Source organism: Oryctolagus cuniculus, chromosome 6 (assembly GCF_051225735.1).
Source record: "Oryctolagus cuniculus isolate XC-2025 breed Fujian yellow rabbit chromosome 6, ASM5122573v1, whole genome shotgun sequence".
NCBI lineage: Eukaryota > Metazoa > Chordata > Mammalia > Lagomorpha > Leporidae > Oryctolagus > Oryctolagus cuniculus.
Genome location: NC_142872.1, coordinates 146,614,780 through 146,636,201, shown reverse-complemented (window position 1 = coordinate 146,636,201; position 21,422 = coordinate 146,614,780). Strand labels below are relative to the sequence as shown.

General features: G+C 38.0%; 1 protein-coding gene across 8 annotated transcripts in view; it reads right to left on the bottom strand.

Annotated features, from left to right (window-relative positions):
- Positions 1 to 21,422, bottom strand: part of MTBP (MDM2 binding protein) — an 88,809-nt gene that overhangs the window by 63,377 nt on the left and 4,010 nt on the right. For 4 of the 8 annotated variants that reach the window (XR_016235919.1, XR_016235920.1, XM_051844784.3 and 1 more), the window contains exons 5-11: positions 20,190 to 20,248; positions 17,924 to 18,068; positions 16,526 to 16,643; positions 13,629 to 13,760; positions 10,168 to 10,262; positions 6,563 to 6,635; positions 1,723 to 1,840 (exon numbers count right to left, since the gene is read on the bottom strand). Coding sequence is in view for 5 of the 8 variants with exons in the window: in XM_051844784.3 (XP_051700744.2) it covers positions 1,723 to 1,840; positions 6,563 to 6,635; positions 10,168 to 10,262; positions 13,629 to 13,760; positions 16,526 to 16,643; positions 17,924 to 18,068; positions 20,190 to 20,248 (740 nt within the window). In the remaining 3 variants the exon portion in view is untranslated. Of the gene's footprint in view, positions 1 to 1,722; positions 1,841 to 2,937; positions 3,106 to 6,562; positions 6,641 to 10,167; positions 10,263 to 13,628; positions 13,761 to 16,525; positions 16,644 to 17,923; positions 18,069 to 20,189; positions 20,249 to 21,422 lie in introns of those variants that run through there. The other 4 variants (XM_089335641.1, XM_089335642.1, XM_089335640.1 and 1 more) reach the window with 4 other exon arrangements.

Below are 21,422 nucleotides of genomic sequence, written 5' to 3'. Positions count from 1 at the left end.
AGTTAAGCTGTTAAATAAACTCTACTGATTTCTTCAGAACTTGTAATCATAGGCTGTAATATCATGTAATAAATAAGCCACTAATTTTCACGAATTTTATTCGTGGAATGTCTCTAAGAAACCCATGTTCAAAACAATTACCTCTCTAACCAAAAGTTCTGCCTTGGGGCTGGCATAATGGTACAATGGGAAAAGCTGCAGCCTGTAACACTGGAATCCCACATGGGCACAGGTTCTTGTCCTGGCTGTTCACTTCTGATTCAGCCCCCAGCTAATCACCTGAAAAGCAGTGGATAGCCAAAATGTTTGGGCCCCCACCACACATGTGAAAGATAGGGATAAAGCTCTTGGCTTCAGCCTAGCCCATCCACAACTAACGCAGCCATCTGAGGATTAAACCAGCAGATGAAGATCTCTTTCTGTCTTCTTTCCCTCTCTCTGTAACTCTTTCAAATAAATAAATAAATAAATAAATAAATTTTTAAAAGTCCCACCTTCATCACACTGATTTTTTTTAAAAAAGGAAAGTTTTTTTTTTTTTTTTTTTTTTTTTTGGACAGGCAGAGTGGACAGTGAGAGAGAGACAGAGAAAAAGGTCTTCCTTTGCCGTTGGTTCACCCTCCAATAGCTGCCACGGCTGGTGCACTGCATCCAGCGCACGGCGCTGATCCGAAAGCCAGGAGCCAGGTGCTTCTCCTGGTCTCCCTTGGGGTGCAGGGCCCAAGCACTTGGGCCATCCTCCACTGCACTCCCAGGCCACAGCAGAGAGCTGGCCTGGAAGAGGAGCAACCAGGACAGAATCCGGCGCCCTGACCGGGACTAGAACCCGGTGTGCTGCGCCGCAAGGTGAAGGATTAGCCTAATGAGCCACGGCACCGGCTAAAAAAAAAATAAATAAAAATAAATAAAAAATATATGGTTGTTAAAGATAGTTAACAGGGACCGGTGCTGTGGCACAGCAGGTTTATGCCCTGGCCTGAAGCACCAGCATCCCATATGGGTGCCAGTTCGAGACCCGGCTGCTCCACTTCCCATCCAGCTCTCTGCTATGGCCTGGGAAAGCAGGAGAAGATGGCTCAAAGTTCTTGGGCCCCTGCACCCACATGGGAGACCCCAAGAGGCTCCTGGCTTCAGATTGGCGCAGCTCCGGCCACTGAAGCCAATTGGTGAGTGAACCATTGGATGGAAGACCTCTCTGCCTCTCCTCTTTCTGTGTAACTCTGACTTTCTAATAAATAAATCTTTTAAAAAATTAGTTAACAAGGGCCGGCACGGTGGTTCAATAGGCTAATCCTCTGCCTGCAGCGCGGGCACACTGGGTTCTAGTCCCGGTCAGGGCGCTGGATTCTGTCCCAGTTGCCCCTCTTCCAGGCCAGCTCTCTGCTATGGCCTGGGAGTGCAGTGGAGGATGGCCCAAGTCCTTGGGCCCTGCACCCGCATGGGAGACCAGGAGAAGCACCTGGCTCCTGCCTTCGGATCAGTGCGGTGCGCCAGCCGCGGCGGCTATTGGAGGGTGAACCAACGGCAAAAGGAAGACCTTTCTCTCTCTCTCTCTCTCTCTCTCACTGTCCACTCTGCCTGTAAAAAAATAAAAATAAAATAAATAAAAAATAATTAGTTAACAAGAAGAAATACTATTTTCCAAAAAGAAATGTTGTCTCCATTTCAAATTTGGTACTTTATCTATGCAGCATCATTCAAACCATTTAAAGATCTACTTACCACTGATGGTCTTGGGTTTTTTAGCTACGTATTCTTTCCATTTCCTTGAACTGAGTTGGTTGGGAGGTGGAATAAGTATGTTACTAACAGTACATGGCAATATAAACAGAGCACCCACCTGGATAAAACAGAACATGCTTTTATTGACTTCATTCTGAAATTCTTAAATTGTGTCATGTGATAATTTTTCAGTCCCATTTCGCCTATGTAACAAGTATTTAGTAGTGATCTCTCCCTACAATCCCATTGTAAAAAACTATTACTCTCTAGCAAAGAAAAAATAAGAAAGCCAAACAGCAGACAAAAGCAGAGACAAGCATCCAAAGCTTTAGGCTTCCCTTTTCTAAGGTACACATTTCTGAAAACCTTACTATTCATAGTATTAGCTTTAAATCCAGGCTGTGGGTGTAATTTCTTTGGAAATATGCAAAACAATGAGAAAAGCTGGGATTCTAGCACCAAAAGATTGTCATATTCAGTCATCAGAATCATTGCACAGGATTATTGTCCTGGCTTCAAGATTAGGATACATATGAAAGTAGTTTAGAAGCATTTATTCCTAGAAATCAGAGATTTAATGCTAACAGGTAAGAACTGCAGAGAATGCAGAAAAGATAAAGAACTACATTCTAGAAAACAGAAGCTTCTGACTTTTGTGCAAACTCATTCATTTATCTTCCCAGGGCATGGCATACAGATGTTTATTAAGCACTTGTTCAAAAAAACCCCACCATAATACACTTAGGTAAATTCTCAAAGACTAAATTAAAATTAGAATTCTGAAAGCTCTATTTGTCAATTTTAGTGATATAGCTGCATCAATCAGCACACTCTAGTAAACAGCACACTATTTCTTTAAAAATTTTTGGAGACATCGAGGCAGCAAGGCACTTACCAAAGATCTTAAAACAAATGCAAAATTATTTTTATCTTTCCTTTGTAGATGGATTTGTTATATGAGCTATGAGATACTCAGATAATTAATATTTTAATGTGCTAATTATGTTGCTATCTGTTTTTACTTGTGCAGTCATAATTAGTAGATAAAACATTTCAGGAACAAAAAATGGAAGATAACAAACATGCTTATTAGAATAGCCATAAGTTTTTTTTAAGTCAAATATATTTTATATAGTCAAGTACTAGACATTAAAAATAAAAATATTTAGCAACAGAAAATCATTAAATATAAAAGATAAATCTAATTTTCTAAACCTTAAATTCCAGTTCTTCTTTCTTGAGTAAGACTTCATAGCTCCAAAATGTCAAGACCATAAGTCCAGAGGTCAACATAGCTATAATGTGAGCGTGGCCATGCCAGGTCCCAGTCACAGCTTTCTCAATATGTCAGGAATGCCACAAGCAGTTCAATGCCTAATTGACAGCCTGATAGAACCATATCATGACCCAGTAGCTGATGAAGTGGCCACACTTTTGAGAGAACTTAATTTTGATTAAACAAGTGTTACAAGTATGAAAATAGTTCTAAATCTCAAACTATGATTCTCTACAAAATATACTTCAACTGTATCTATTACATTCATAATTAATTTGGATCCTGTTAACTTGCTCCCACCACACTAATCATTAGAAAACCTCTAAGAGACCTGAGGATGATTCGTTAAAGACTATCATTCTTTCTAGAATTTAAAGGCCAAATACAGGAACTCAAATCTGAGTTCTAAACCTCGTGGCCCATCAACATAATGACCACCCAGCACAACAAATCTGAAACACAACAATTGAAAATGTGGTATTATTAAATATCAATAGTTTAGCTTGCTTTAGAATTAGTGTTGCCAATATTCAATAACCATAAGGATTAATTAAATTAAATCGATGCAATTATAGGCATATATTTGATTTTTAAAAAATTTTATTTGAAAGGCAGAGTGATAAAGAGAGCTCCCATCAGCCTGGTTCAAACCCCAAATGCCCACAATGGTCAGGGCTGGGCCAGGCCAAGGCTAGGATCTGGGGATAACCTGGGTCTCTCACTTGGGCGGCAAGGTCCTAACTAGTTGAACTTTTATCTGCCATCTCTCAGCGTGTGCATCAGCAAGAAGCCAGAATTGACAGGGGAACTAGGACTTGAACCCCAGCACGCCGAAATGAGACAGGGTGTTCCAAGCAGCATCTTAACCTCTATACCAATACACCAAAGGCCCACTCCTAAATATCAGAATTTTTTTTTTTTTTTTTTTTTTTTTTTACAGGCAGAGTGGACAGTGAGAGAGAGAGAGAGAGAGAGAGAGAAAGGTCTTCATTTTGCCGTTGGTTCACCCTCCAATAGCTGCCATGGCCGGCGCACCGCACTGATCCGAAGGCAGGAGCCAGGTGCTTCTCCTGGTCTCCCATGCGGGTGCAGGGCCCAAGCACTTGGGCCATCCTCCACTGCACTCCCTGGCCACAGCAGAGAGCTGGCCTGGAAGAGGGGCAACTGGGACAGAATCCGGCGCCCTGACCAGGACTAGAGCCCGGTGTGCCGGCACCGCTAGGCGGAGGATTAGCTTATTGGGCCGTCGCGCTGGCCAATATCAGATTTTGATTTATAATATTCTCTATACAATTTGCATAAATTTCTCCACAAAATGTTTACAAATCTTATCATATTTTTAAATTACCTACAGAATATCTAGTGCTCCATGCTTCAAGAAATTCATATGTGTATTAATCACTTAAGCCATACGAACTTCAAAGATAAAAAATAGTAAACACTTATGTTTTATAGCTTAAAAAATGCAAGGGTATTCAAAAAGTTAATGGAAAAGGAAAGTAAAATTTTGGTGCAAAAAAATTTTGAAGATTCCTCATATTCCAATTTGGTTTTCATTACAACTCTGAGAGAGGTAACACAAGGTTTATTATTTCAGTAGACAACTGATAAAGCTATAATTCAGTGAGTGGCAGAGCCAGGGTTCTAAACCCAAGTTTTCTAAATCAAATGCTCTTTTTAAAAAAAAGATTTATTTATTTTACTTGAGAGGTAGATTTATAGAGGGAGAGAGATAAAGGTCTTCCATCTGCTGGTTCACTCCTCAAATGACCCTTAACGCCCAGAGAAGGGCTGATTCAAACAGGAGCCAGGAGCTTCTTCCAGGTCTCCCACATGGATGCACCCATATGTGATACTGGTGCTGCAGGCAGAGACTTAACTGACCATGCCACGGCCCCAGCTGGCCCCAGCTGGTCCCAGCATATGCTCTTCTCTTTAGGGTTTTCTACAATACCATATTTCCTCTCTCTTATTTGACAATATAAGTGAGATGGTTAATAACAAATGGTAGAGGCAACCACATGACCTAGTGGTTAAGATGCCACTTGAGATGCCCAAATCCTACACTGGAGTGCTCACATTCAAGTCCTAGTTCTATTCCCAAGGCAGCTTCTTGCTGATGTACAGCCCAAGTGGTAGCAGGTGATAGCTGAAGCACTTGAGTCCCTGAAACCCACACAGGAGATCTGCATTAAGTTCCTGGTTCCTAGCTTTATCCTAGCCCATCCCTGACTATTAAGGTATTTGGGGATGAACTAGGGGATGTAACTCTGCCTCTCAAATAAATGTTAAAGATAATAATAAATGATAGATAAGGGCTTCAAAAAGTGACTAGACACTGTTATACAGAGAACTACGTAGCTATTTCAGTGAAAATAAAGCTTTTTATTCTTAGTACACATTTGTTAACTGCATCTCCTCACAAGACTTCTACACACATAATGCTGTAGAAATGGACAAGTTTGATCTCATTTTCTCCATTGAAAATACATTTTCCTCACTTATTCACAGCCTATTTTCTTCATAGCTTGTATCATACCTACAGAGACTTATTCTCTATGTTCACACCAAAATCTTAAAGTTTTATGAGGATAGAGGTTTCATCTGTACAATTCATTAATGGGTACCTAACACTAGGGCACTGCCTAGCACACAGGATATATGTTAGATAAAAATAAACTTCGTGGGGCTGGCGCTGTTGTGTAGGAGGTTAAGCTACTGCACGCAGTGCCAGCATCCTTTATGGGTGCTGGTTCGAACCTAGCTGCTCCACTTCCAATCCAGCTCTCTGCTATGGTCTGGGAAAGCAGCAGAAGACGGCCCAAGGCCTTGGGCCCCTGCACGTATGTGGGAGACCCAGAGGATGCTCCTGGCTCCTGACTTCGGATTGAGGCAGCTCCAGCCGTTGCAGCCAATCGGGGAGTGAACCAGTGGATGGAAAACATCCCTCTCTCTGACTCTCATTTCTCTGTTTAACTCTGACTTTCAAATAAATAAATAAATCTTTAAAAAAAAAAAGAAGCAAACTTCACAACTTTGCAAACTGGGTTTTCTTCAGCATGCAAACCGGGTTAACATAGTACTATAATTTAGGCTACTCAATCAAAGGCCATTTCATCAAATATTTTAGCATACTACTCAAAAAACTATCAAATTTATGGGAAAATAATTCTGAAAGCCAGAATTCTGAGTGACTATTAGTTAAGCATCTTAAGGTCAAATCATATTTCTTTCATTATATCAATTTTCTAAGGGAATTATAAATAAGATTTTATTATAGCATCATGAGAAGTCCAATAATTATAATAATCATTTTCTCTTTACAGGTTTGATAATAGTCTGTTATAGAAACCATGAGCAAATATGATATAAATACTGCCAATAAATATTTTGTGCATTAAAAAATTTGAAATGTCTTAATGTAAATTAGGACCAAAATCATGATTTAGTACATTAAAGGAACAAAGTCATCATGCAAAAACAGATAACAAATTACATCCTTTTCTTACACATCCAAAAATGTTAACTACAAAAACCAAATATGAAATGCAAAAGCAACTATACCTTGCCACACAGAGAAGAAATCTGCTCCAACAACAACATGGAATTCTGTCTCGTGTTGTTTTCTGTCAATCCTCTGTACTAAGGAGTTAAGGAAATCAGGAAGTAGGAACTGCAAAATACTTGTACTCCGTAAAACAAATTTTATCATTTTAATTCTTCACAAGTTGTTTAAATGCACTTACTAAAAAGTTTAACTGGGACCAGCACTGTGGCATAGCAGGTAAAGCTGCTGCCTGCATTGCCGGCATCCCATATGGGCACTGGTTCTAGTCCAGGCTGCTCCACTTCTGATCCAGCTCTGTGCTATGGCCTGGGAAAGCTGTGGAAGATGGCCCAAGTCCTTGGGCTCCTGCACCTGCGTGGGAGACCCAGAAGCTCCTGGCTCCTGGCTTAGGATCAGTGCAACTCTGGCCCTTGCGGCCAATTGGGAAGTGAACCAGTGTTCATAGAAGACCTCTCTGTCTCTCCTTCTCTCTGTGTGCAACTCTTTCAAATAAATAAATCTTTTAAAAAAAGTTTATGGGAATTAATAAACTGTTGGTAAGCAAGAATTTCAAAATTTGTAAATATAAATAACTTTACTTGGAAAAAAAAATTCAAAACCACTCAGTGATTATTAATACTCAAATTACCCAAACTTGAACTCCTCTTTCTTTATGAAATCTCCTCTTCTCATGTTCTCTTCATTTGTGGCACCAGTATCAACACAGGGACCCATCCTACCCTCCACTGGGACTTCTCACTTTCCCTACATCTAACAGGTCATGATTGCTATTACTTTTAAGTTGTTAACAAGTTCTGAATTTTTCCAGAATCTCCAGTCCATGTGCCACTTCTTATGTTCAAGCTCTTATGTTTTTCAAAACCTTACCAGTATAATCGAAAATTTATTTTTTTAAAAATATTTATTTATTTTGGAATATTTATTATTTTGGGCTTCCATAGCCTTGGAAACTCATGACTGGAGCATAGGGAGATTACTGATGCCATAGACAGGAGTGTCAATTGGTAAAGTCAACAACAGGAGTCACTGTGCACTTACTCCTCATGTAGGATCTCTGTCCTTAATGTGCTGTGCATTGAGATTTAATGCTATAACGAGTACTCAAATAATATATTTCACTTTGTGTTTCTATGGGGGTGCAAACTGTTGAAATCTTTACTTAATGCATACTAAACTGATCCTCTGTAAAAAAAAAAAAAAAAAAAAAAAAAGAAAAGAAAAGAAAAGAAACTATCAACTCCCAACTTGACTCTCACTGGGATTAAACATGACAATAGGTCTGATCTGAATTCATCATCATTAAAAAAAATCATCTATTATTTTTCACTTTATGTTTCTGTGTGGGAGCAAACTGTTGAAATCCTTACTTAATGTATACTAAGCTGATCTTCTGTATATTAAGATAATCGAAAATGAATCTTGATGTGAATGGAAGGGGAGAGGGAGTGGGAAAGGGGAGGGTTGTGGGTGGGAGGGACGGTATGGGGGGGAAGCCATAGTAATCCATTATTCGTACTTTGGAAACGTATATTCATTAAATAAAAGTTAAAAAAAAAATATTTATTTATTTTGAAAGTCAGAGTTTCAGAGAGGGAGACACACAAAGAGAGAGATCTTTCATTTGCTGGCTTACTCCCTAGATGGTCACAATGGCCAGAGCTGGGCCAAGTCTAAACCAGGAGCCAGGACCTTCATGTGGGCCTCCCGTGTGGGAGTAGGGACTCAAGCACTTGTACCATCTTCTGCTGCTTTTCCCAGGCTATTAACAGGGAGCTGGATCAGAAGTAAAGCAGCCAGGACAACCTGGCACCCACTTGTGAAGCCAGTGTCACAGGTAGAAGTTTTACCCACTATGCCATAATGCCAGCCCCTAAAATTTACTTCTGATTAAGCTACTTCCTGGTTTATAATTCTTCTATGATTCCTCACCCTCTTTAGGACAGAATTTAACCCAAGTCATAGTATAGGAGGTATTTTAGGATATGGTCCATTGGAAAAGGCACCACAGACTGATTTCTTACCAAAGTTTCCAAAAAAAAAAAAAAAAAAAAAAAAAAAATTCACTTCTTTAGTGATGCTAGAAAACATTTCTCAGCTTTGTGAGCTTCCTCTATGCCTCCAAAATACTATACCTTCTGCAGAAAGGAATTTACAGTAAGACAATAGTGAGTACTCTGGTTTGAGCTGATATAATACAAAGTCATATTTACTGAGAACCTACAGTACACCATGACATAGTGTAGTACCAGAATTTTTCAACAGAAACATTATATGGAGAAAAACATGAAAGTCATGAAGATGCATTCTTGGATTTCAGAAAAAGGGAGATTATCTTTAAAAAGTATTGAAGCACTAACCAGAGTAACAGCAAAGGTAATAAAAGCACATAAAATATACATGTTGGGCTGTTTGGATGGAAGGTGGGAGGGATAAGAGTTTTAAGTATTGCTAGGCTAGGTGAGAGAGAGATCTGGCCTGTGCTCAGAAGGAGAACATTACAACTCCATTAGAAAACCAAGGCTCAATCACTTTCGGATTACTTCCAAAGCCCTACTCACAGCAAATGTTAAAAAATATTGCCTGACAAAAAGATCTCTGTGAGTGAGATCCCAGTGGAAAGAACAGGTCTTCAAAGAAGGAGGTACCTTTCTCTGAAGGGAGGAGAGAACCTCCACTTTGACTATGACCTTGTCTAAACAAGATAAAGAGTCGGAGAACTCAAGGGGCTTCCATAGCCTTGGAAACTCATGACTGGAGCATAGGGAGATTACTGATGCCATAAACAGGAGTGTCAATTGGTAAAGTCAACAACAGGAGTCACTGTGCACTTACTCCTCATGTAGGATCTCTGTCCTTAATGTGCTGTACATTGAGGCTTAATGCTATAATGAGTACTCAAACAGTATATTTCACTTTGTGTTTCTATGGGGGTGCAAACAGTTGAAATCTTTACTTAATGTATACTAAACTGATCCTCTGTAAAAAAAAAAAAAAAAAAAAGAAAGAAATTATCAATTCCCAACTTGACTCTCACTGGGATTAAACATGACAATAGGTCTGATCTGATTTCATCATCATTTAAAAAAAAATCATCTATTATTTTTCACTTTATGTTTCTGTGTGGGAGCAAACTGTTGAAATCCTTACTTAATGTATACTAAGCTGATCTTCTGTATATTAAGATAATCGAAAATGAATCTTGATGTGAATGGAAGGGGAGAGGGAGTGGGAAAGGGGAGGGTTGTGGGTGGGAGGGACGGTATGGGGGGGAAGCCATTGTAATCCATAAGTCGTACTTTGGAAATTTATATTCATTAAATAAAAGATAAAAATAAAAAAAAAATTAAAAAAAATTGCCTGAAAATACTTACCTGGGGAGAAAGATTTCTTATAGGACAAGTATAGGATCCAGAATATGGAAAGAGAGAGAAGTTTCTTTTCTAGCAGCTTCAACAATAAAGAGTCAGGCAGCATAGCTGGACAACAATGCATACAGTGAAGTAAAAATGAAGGCACACTTTAATAGATTTACCTGGCAATATGAGACCGTTATATGCAATACAGAAAATATGATCTAAATGAATATGTAAATAAAGGATACAACTCAAATTCAATGTCTGATAAATAGCAGGAAGGTAGATCCGATAATTTTATCATCTGTACAAATTCTAAAGCAGGGCCATAATAATGGAAAACCTGGGAAAAAAATTAAAATAGTATAAAAACTAAAATTATAAAATTTAAAATTAAAATATTTATAATACTTTAAAAATGATGAATAAAATGAAAACCTGGGAAAGAAATTAAAATTATAATACTATAAAAATTAAAATTATAAAATTTAAAATTAAAATTACAATACTTTAAAAACAATGAATAAAATGAAAATTACAAAATTAGTGATTAATAGTTCAAAATTTTAAACCAGATCTTAAAAATTAACATAGTATATATTATACAAGCCAGACATTTAATTTGCTACAGCAGAATGAAATTCTTCTGCTCCAATTATACCTTTTAAACTAGAGAGAGATGGGTATTTCCTAGTGACCAAAAAGAGCTTTAACAGGAGAAAACGTGCACAAAAAGAGGCAAGGAACAGAAGATTAGAGTTCTAAACTCGTGCTGTTTTTATTCAGGCAACCCACGAGATAAGAGTACTGAATAAATGAGTAACATACCTCTGCAGGTGGGATCTGCAGAGCTAAAAAAGAGAAATAAAAGACACACCAAGAAGAATTTAGGTTCAATGCAATGCTGAGATAAAAAAAAAAAAAATAAGGGGGAGGGGACAGCGCTGTGGTACAGCAGGTTAAAGCCCTGGCCTGAAGCGCCGGCATCCCATATGGGCGCTGGTTCCAGTCCTGGCTGCTTCTCTTCCGATCCAGTTCTCTGCTATAGCTAGGGAAAGCAGTGGAGGACAGCCCAAATCCTTGGGCCCCTGCACCCAAGTGGGAAACCCGCAGGAGACTCCTGGCTTCGGATCGGTGCAGCTCTAGCTGTTGCAGTCATCTGGAGACTGAACCAGCGGATGGAAGACTTCTCTGTCTGTACCTCTCTCTATAACTCTTTCAAATAAATACAATAAATCTTTGAAAAAAAAAAAAAAAAACATTCTGGGTTGCCAGCAGTTGCCAATTAACACAGAAAGCTCCAGAGAAATATAATTTTAGCATTTCTTAAGGTAGAGTCTAAAATAAAATTACAATGAGCTAGAAGAATCATTTCAATAGCTGGAGCTGTAGTATTTCATATGTGAGGCAAAGAAAAGAGAATACACCTTGATGAAACTACATAACTTGCAGAAAGCTGCATAATTCTACCATATACAATTATGAACATGTGTATGGATTACGTACAAGGGGTCTTGAAAAAGTTCATGGAAAATGCATGCTTTTTTTAAAGATTTACTTATTTGAATGGCAGAGTTACTGAGACAGAGGTAAACAGGAAGAGAGAAGAGGGATGCGGGGGAAGAGAGAGAGCACACGCAAGTATGTGTGCAAGTTAGCCCTTCCATTACTGGTTCACTTTGCAAATGGCGACAATGTCTGAGGCTAGGCCGGGCCAAAGTCAGTTTCATCCAGGTTCCCACGTGGGTAGCAGGGGCCCACACACCTCAATCATCTCCTGCTGCTTTTCCAGGAGCATTAGCATGGAGCTGGATAGGAAGTGGAGCAGCAGCCAGGACTCAAACCAGTGCCCAAATGGGATACTGGCATGGCAAGTCAGTGGCTTAACTCCCTACATCACAACTCCAGCCCTGGAAAATGTTTACTAAAAAACCCTATGCTAGGGCCAGTGCTGTGGCCTAGTGGGCTGAGCCCCTGCCTATGGCACAAGCAAGCCATATGGGCACTGGTTCATGCCCCAGATACTCCTCTTCCGATCCAGCTCTCTGCTTGTGGCCTGGGAAAACAGTGGAGGATGGTCCAAGTGCCTGGGTCCCTGCATCTGTGTGGGAGACCAGTAAGAAGCTCTTGGCTCCTGGCTTCAGATTGGCCCAGCTCTGGCCACTGTGGCCATTTAGGGAGTGAACCAGTGGGTGGAAAGCCTTTCTCTTTCTTTCCTAGCCCCTCTTTCTCTGTGGTTCTGCCTCAGATGAATAAATTCTTAAAAATTTCAAAAATTTTTGCATGAAAATAATCTTTCAATTCCATTTTCCACAAACTTTCTGAAATACTCTTGTGTGTGTATACATATATAATTAGCATATATTGTGTGTGTATTATAGAGGAGAGAGAGAAAACCTTATATTAATTGAAGATGTTGTACCCTGACATTCTCTTCAACAGTAGAAAAAAACATTCATACAGGAATAGTATATTATCAAGAAAGAGAAGTTGAGGTCATCAATCACATGATTCTAATCTTAGAAAATAATATTATTGTGAAAGATGGACACAGTATGATAAAGTAGAAAAATTCTAAACATTAGGAAATCAGTTTACATGGGGAATTATGCCCTTATTTGTAACACACTTTGATCAGAAACATCAGCCATCAATTTGACACCCTTGTAACTTCATGATCACTATATTGGGAAGGTATAATGGGAAGTATCATTATGCTCTTAAAACTGTATATATAAAATACATGAAATTTGTTCCCTTTTTGTAAATAAAAATTTTTTTTAGTTTTAAAGTGCTGCCATATATAAATAAGTTAATGGTATTAATTATATTCCTAACGTTTCTTTTTTTTTTAAAGCTAACTGACCCTTTTCCTACTTAATATTACATTGTTTTAAGGATTTATTTTATTTTTTATTTGAAAGACAGAGCTACAGAGAAAGGTAGAGACAGAGAGAGAGGTCTTCCATCTGAAGCCAGGAGCTTCTTCCAGGTCTCCCACGCAGGTGCAGGGGCCCAAGGACTTGGGCCATCTTCCACTGCTTTCCCAGGCCATAGCAGAGACCTGGATTGCAAGAGGAGCCGCTGGGACTAGAACCAGCACCCATATGGGATGCTGGCGCTTCAGGCCAAGGTGTTAACCTGCTGCACCACAGCACCAGTCCCATAGTTGTTATATTTTCTAATTACTTGTATTTTAATACTAAATATATGATAAGGGATGAACACATGTAATTCTTAAGTGTATGTCAGGTACTGTCTCAGATAATAATCTCTTCAAGTCATCTAAACTAATTAACTTTGTAAGAGAAAAGTGTTATTATTACCCACATTTCAGAATTAAGTTATACCCAATACTTCATTTGTGACAGTCAGGTTTCAAATCCAGGTCTACCTTCTATCAGTGCCTATCCTCTTCCTGCTCTAACATATTCTCTCCAAACTGAGTCTTAGGAAGATCACAGAGTAAAGTCTAAACCAAAGGTAGTTTCAGGCTTACACTGATGGAAAATTGGCATTACTTTTTTTTTCTAACTCTAAAACAGGTTCACCACTGCTTAATATTGATTTTAATAAAATGAATGCCAGTAAACTTAATCATGTATATTAGTAATATTAACCCAAGATTCAAATGTATTTTACAGGAACAAAAAGATACAAATGGATGACTGCGCAAAAACAAACAAACAAACAAAAAAAACACAATTACCTTTGGCAAAATATTTTTGTCCTTTGATGTCATTTTTTTGGCAAAAAGGAAAGTATTTAAATTATATGCACTAAAGTTCTTCGGTGCAACTCCCTTCAAACAAAATTCAGGAAAACTAATTTCAAATCCAAACTGCAAAGAAATCCAGCGAACACGGTTAACAGCATCATGAACAAACATATAAAAATTAATCCAATTTATTACATGTACAAGTTTAGAGGAAACCCATGTGTAAATTTATTTCTGATGCCTCAGTTTAGTATATGGTTCTACCATTTAGGTACGTATCTTTCCATCTGAACTGAAACATCAGTTTTACAAAAGCTCTCATTGGCCCTTCACCAGCAGCAAGAGTATGTTAGTCCATTTATGCAACCACAGGCCAAAAACCTATTTTGCATTTATTTGTTCAATATCTGGCTTCCTACCAAACTATATAAAGATAGAAACTATTTTATTCACTACTAGATCCTTAGTGCAGTGCCTCATACATATTTAGCCTCAATATATGTTGTTGATGAGATCAATTAGTTCACAAGTAATAACAGTAGGTGTTAACAATAGTAATGGTTCCAACAATAATAATTGCCAACACAGGGTGTTTACTTTGACTTCAAGTTTCAAATGCATATTGTGGAAATATGGACATTAATGTCCTATTCAAAAGAATAAGAGAATCACATGTAAAGGACTCTGCAGATATCTGTCTACAGTCATATGTAAACATACAGATTCAAAAAACATATAGAAGCAACTTTAGCTAATCACAATTTCTACTCTTCCATCTGCTAATATTTCTTTCACATTAAAATCACCTGCAAAAAAAGTTTCATCTGCTAATTTAACCTTCCTGAGATTATAACAGGCCAACTTGTAAATCACTAAGACAGAAGCATCACATGAATTCCTGTCATCTTATTACAGGTTTTAGTAAGCCATTATTAAGGGTGAATTGTAAAGGGAAAAACAGGCGACACTGCCTGTGGTGCTGGCATCCCCTATAGGTGCCAGTTTGAGTCCCGGCTGCTCCACTTCCAGTCCAGCTCCCTGCTAATGTGCCTGGGAAAGCAGCAGAAGATGGTCCAAGTGTTTGGGATCCTGCATCCATGTGAGAGACCAGGAAGAAGCTCCTGGCTCTTGGCTTAGGATAAGCTCAGCTCCAGCCATTTCAGCCGCTTGGGGAATGAACCAGATGGAAGATCTATCTTTCCCTCTCTCTGTTAACTCTTTCAAATAAATAAACCTTAAAAAAATTAAATAAAAGGGCAGGGGGTGGAGTCTAGGGATGGCATTGCAGCCTAGCAGGTTAATCTGCTGCCTGCCCATTCCTGTCCCAGCTGCTGCATTTCCTGTCCAGTTCCCTGCTAAATGCCTGGGAAAGCAGCGAAACATGGCCCAAGTGGTTGATCCACTGCCACTCCCATGGGAGACCTGGAAGAATCTCCAGGTTCTTGGTGAGAGTGAAACAGTAGATGAAAGACCTCTTGATCTCTATCTCTTCTTCTAAGTCTGCCTTTCAAATATGTAAATAAATCTTTAAAAAAAAAAGGTCTATTGATGAACACAAGAAAAAGCTTAAGAACACAATGGTCAACTCATACTTCCATGCCATCCTGAACAAACAATAAAACTGTTGCTTAGTCTACAAAAAATACATAAATTACTAGAAACACTTTTCAGGCTAAACACTTTAAGATTTATTTATTTATGTGAAAGGCAGAGTCACAGAGAGATCTTCCATCCCAGGATCACTCCAAAGGTGTCTGCCAACAGCCAGGGCTGGGCCAGACCAAAGCCAGGAGCCAGGAGCTTCACCTGGGTCTCCCATGTGGGTGCAGGGGCCCAAACACTTGGGCCACTTTCCACTACTTCTCCCAGGCTATTAGCAGGGAGCTGGATCAGAACTGGAGCAGCCAGGATGTGAACATGTGGCCATATGCGATGCCAGTGTTGCAGGCGGTGGCTTTATCCCCTACGCCACACTGCCAGCACCAAAAGGCAGACTTGAGAGAGACAGAGATCAATCTTTCATTCTGTTTCACTCCCTAAATGGCTGCAACAGCCAGGGCTGGTCCAGGTTGAAGCCAGCCAGGATCCTGTGACTCCACCTGGGTCTCCCACAAGGGTGACTGGGGATCAAGTACTTCAGTCAATTTCCACTGCCTTCCCAGGAACATTGGTAAGGAGCTGGATCAGAAGTGGCACAGCTGGGACTTGAACCAGCACCCATATGGGAATCCTCTGCACCATAATCCCAGCCCCAAGGACATAACTTATAAAAACTTCCCAACATTTTCATTCATAATAAGAGACCAAACTAGTACTGGAACCTCACAGAAATTTAGGATAGAAGAAACTAATTAACACCTAATACTCCCATCTCGCAGTTAAGAAATCTGGGGTATAGTAAATATTTTAAAAAAATCCAAAATTAGAAAACTGGTTAGTACAAAGCAGAGATCACCCAAGACAATCTTACAGGTAACACAATATACTCTAAGCAGTTTTTCCAGGTACTTCACACATGCAAAACAAAACAAAACAATTTGGTTAAATATGAACATGGCTATTGTCAAATTCTGTTTCAAACATATTACATTCTAGAACTGCAACAGCCAAAATTTCAGAGTGAATATTTTAATTAAATCTCAAAGAAAAATGCAGCTCATCCATCAAACTAGTCACATATAAAGTATTTAGTAGCTATACATGGTTGGTTGGCTATTGCAATAGTACAGATATAAAACATTTCCACTGACGCAGAAAATTCTACTTAGTGCTAATCTAGAACATCTGTAAAAGGTACATTTCCAATAAGATATATTTACATTATCTGTGTAGTCAATAGAGTTGCAAGGCCTGCTTGGTAAACTGTGATAACAGAAAAATCCATTTACCTTTCTTTCCCATATCTGAATCTTTCCCCTCCACAATTCCTTTGGGTCAATAGCATTTCTGAGATCTTCTAAAGACACTATATTAGCAGAAAGGTACTCTGCAATTTTCTGACAGTTTCTATTAAAAAAAGATTATAATTAAATATAAGGTTTTATATTTTAGTTATACTTAATTGTTACAGTTAACTACATGTCTAAGAGGCAAAGTTGTAAAATTTGCACCATTTTTTCTACTTACATATTATGGAACATCCATTAATTTGGTCTCTGAGTGAGGTGCTGTTATATGTTGTTTTAATCCCACATCCCCACAATTTAAAAATAGTAATTATCCTTATTACTAAGGATGAAGAAATAGAGGTTCTTCTTATATTGGCTTAAATGTATCTGGTGCACACACAAACAGAAACTAAATGGTGGTACCTCATGTTCAAAAACAGAACTGCTCTCCTAAATTGTTCCCACACAGCTTTGTACAGAATTTTATCCTACTTATTACAAACTATTTTGAACATTATCATTTCTGTTGCACCTAAACTTTGATGAAAAAGACTGTCTTCTTACTTTCTTAACTCAAAAGCACTTATTGCTGTGCTTGACATAAAGCTGGTGTTCAATGAACATGTTCGGAATGAAAAATATCATGAATAAATCCAATCTGAATACTTATTTAAGGATCAAAACTGTACTATGTAATTGACATACACTAAAATGTCATAAAATACAACAGTGAATAATTCTACATTGTCACATAACACAAAAACAAATATGACATCACAAATACAATGTATCCATGGTATTCACTGGACACTACAGCCTATTTTAAAACAGTTTAAAGAATATTCAACAGTTATGAATTAGCATTGAAAATATTTGCAGGCCGGCGCCGTGGCTCAATAGGCTAATCCTCCACCTTGCGGCGCCGGCACACCGGGTTCTAGTCCCGGTTGGGGCGCCGGATTCTGTCCCGGTTGCCCCTCTTCCAGGCCAGCTCTCTGCTATGGCCAGGGAGTGCAGTGGAGGATGGCCCAGGTGCTTGGGCCCTGCACCCCATGGGAGACCAGGAAAAGCACCTGGCTCCTGGCTCCTGCCATCGGATCAGCGCGGTGCGCCGGCTGCAGCGGCGGCCATTGGAGGGTGAACCAACGGCAAAGGAAGACCTTTCTTTCTCTGTCTCTCTCTCTCACTGTCCACTCTGCCTGTCAAAAATTAAAAAAAAAAAAAAAAAAAAAGAAAATATTTGCTAAAAACTTAAACATCTTAGAAATAAATGAGAAAAATCTAATTTATCCCCAAGAGATAAAACTAAGTTGTCACACTAAAGTAATTTTGAAATGCTCCTCAAAGCAACATATTTGGAAACAAAAACGGTAATAAAATATGAACAAAGAAGCTTACATTTCACAGTGAATTCCTGCTATAGTAATCTTTGCTGAATGCCACTCCCTCAAATGTTTTAATGCCCCTACAGCAGGCAAACAGTCTTTCACTTTAGGAGGGTCTTTGTCAGAAGGCAGTAGTATTATATCTATTATTGCTCTACCTAGAAAGAGAGGAAAAATTATATTTTTGAGATGCTATACCTGATATTTCTCAAAAAGTACCCTGTACAATTGAATCTTATTTTTTTTAGAAGATAAAGGAGGATTTTAACTTCAATTTCTGAAATTCTTCACAACAATATATATCTTTAGGAGTTCAAAATTTTTTAATGTTCAGATTTGATGAAAAGCCATGTTCTTCTGAAATAGCTAGCATATGCTAGAAAACAATGAACTATATCATAATTACTTGCCAATTCTGCAGCAGTGGTTAATTACACACATTGCTCTTGAGATCATCAATGCTATTGTACTCAGTAGAGGAAAAAAAGCTGTGCAATTCATTATATTTTTCTACTCTTAATGTTGTTATCCAAAAAGGAATGAATTAGTATCAAATTGTATTCTCAAATAAATTACTTTTCTTTTAAAAGACAATGAAACACTCAGCAAACCCAATTATACTGATAACATCATTGGATCCTTAAAAAGAAGGATAACTTCACAAAAGCTTAAATTTTATAAGATTATAAATTTGCTGGAAAATAAGAAAGATCAAACTAAAGCAGAAACCAAATAAAAATAATGAAAATTCTTATTTGGTAACATAACACCCATATAATATTTTAATGCATATTTGGAAATGACAGATTAAGAAACTGGTAAGTTCACTTATCAATGCATTCAGTAATTTAGTAACTGGGACATTTTGCACTAAATATGATTGTCTTGAGTATCAGAATCACTTTCGTGAGCCATAGGTTCCTCGATGGTCACCATGCATGCTTTACTCATCATTGCATACTCAGTCCTTAATACAATGCTTGACAAATTATAGATACAATAAACATCTGCTTAAAATAGCCTTCATTGAAAATATTCAGAAAAGAAAGCTCTTCAGAAGTATTTGTGAATGCCAAATTGTTCCAGATTCTAGATAGGTATTTAACACAAAGAAACGTTTAAGATAAAAATCAGTTTTAAGAACAGAAATGATACAGTATTTCATAAAATCTGATTACCATTATAGGGAAAAAAATATGAGTTTTGTAAAGAAATGCTGACTAAAGGGCTTCTTTTCCTGTATGAAATTTGATAATGCATATACTGACTTGACCACAGAAGAATATAATCCGAATTATCTAGGGCCTCTTCAGGAATTATTCATATAACTTCTCTTCTCTAGCACACAGTCTGCAAAACAATGGTCCATGGAAAATGTAATTAAAAGATAAACAAGGGGCCTGTGCTGTGGCATAGAGGGTAAAAGCCACCACCTCCAGTGCCGGCATCCCATATGGGCACCGGTTCGACTCCTGGCTACAACACTTCCAATCCAGCTCTCTGCTGTGGCCTGGCAAAGTAAGGGAAGATGGCCTAAGTCCTTGTACCCCTGTACTTGCGTGGGAGACCAAGAAGCTCCTGGCTTTGAATAGGCTCGGCTTCGGCCTTTGCAGGCATGATAGGAGTGAACCAGCAGATGGAAGACCTGTCTCTGCCTCTGCCTCTTTGTGACTCTGCTTTTCAAAATAAATAAATCTTTAAAAAAAGAAAAAGTTAAATAAGGGGGCTAGCATTGTGGCACAGCAGGTAAAGCCTCCACCTATAATGCTGATATAGGCACTGGTTTGTATCCTGGCTGCTCCACTTCCAATCCAGCTCCCCCTAATGGGCTTGCAAAAGCAGATGTCCAACACAGGAGACCTGGATAAAGCTCCTAACTTCCACCCAGCCCAGTCCAAGCCATTGTGGCCAACTGGGGAGTGAACCAATGGGTGGAAGACCTCTCTGTCTGTCTCTCCCTCCCTCTTGGTATCTCTTTCAATCAATAATAAATAAATAAGTCTTAAAAAATAATAAGATAAATAAGGAAGCAAAGGTTGGTATTTAATTGTCTAAGTTCTAATCTTTTTTGCCTAAAAAATTGAAAAGAACTAAATGTCTCAGTAATGTACTTTATTAAAATAATAGAGTGCATCTTGTGTGAACATATGAAGAAATTAATTTTCATTTTTAATTTCAAAATTAGAAGTGAGAATACTAGTATAAATGCTAAATTATCACCCATTCATAAAAAGTATAAAATAAGTTATACATTATGAAAAGTAATCATTAAATATTACCAGGAGCAGGAAGCTTGTCTGATAACTGATGCAAATTTTCAGCAGATTCTTCAAACAGACTACAATAAAATGATATGTTAGAAACACATGCACATACCCAGAGATTACATATAGCCACAATATGAAATCTTAACTAAAAGGATCTATGCTGAGTATTTGATCCTGATGAAAAGCCAATGATTCACCACATATTACTGCTATTATATTTCTACTTTAAATAATTTGTCTAAAGCCACATAATTAGCATGTGTGGAAGCCAGGATTCAAACTCCAAGCAGAAGTTCTTGCCCACACCCAAAAAACAAATAAATTTTAAAATTCCCTAAATTATATCTAGCATATAAAATTCAGAACAAAACATTTTTCTGAATCTTAAGAAGAAGTTAATGCTAAATACATAATAAAGGAGGATACTGGTTTTTCTTGATATGAAATAGTCCTGATTAAAGAATATAATGCTCTCTTCCAAATCTTGAAAACCTACAACTTTTAACCATGACAAAATTTTTTCTCAAATTGCTTATTACACAGCCTAAAAGTACTTAAATTCTTTATTAGAAACCCATTGTCTAAAAATTTCAAGGTCTCTTACATTAAACTATGGTTTTGGGGCTCCCTCTTGTGGAAGTAATTATGAGATCACACATACTTTCAATCTGTCATTCTTCATAGTTGTAGGAAAACGCAAGGACTGGTAAGAGTTTTGGGGGCTGACTGAAGGTGCCTTAGAAATCACCTAAAAGGATCCCCAAGCTGTATGGATGAAATAACAAAGGACCAGAGAAGTTTAAGTGACTGGTCCAAAATCATATAACCAGAGACCGCTTCCAAGAACCCCTGGCTGAAAACACTTTTCCTGATCCTACATTCTCAATATCAACAAATATGGTCTGGAAACAGAAAATGAAAACTTTCAAGCTTGCAGTTGCTTACAGGTATACAAGTATTATATGAATATAGAAAAACAAAAGCAGTTTTCTGTCATGAGACAATGAAGACTAAAATGAAAGGTTAATAACTATCAGAGATGAAATATTGTACAAAGAAACAATTACCACAGCTGTCATCTGAGACAAGTTATATGTTACACCACAATTCAAAAAAAAAACCTAAAAGGAAATTGGTCATGTAAATAATCCTCAAAAATCTGGATTTCAAAAGTTATTTGAAATGCAGAAGATAAACAAACTGAATAAATCATATATTTCAGCATGAAGTTGTAAAATGAAAATG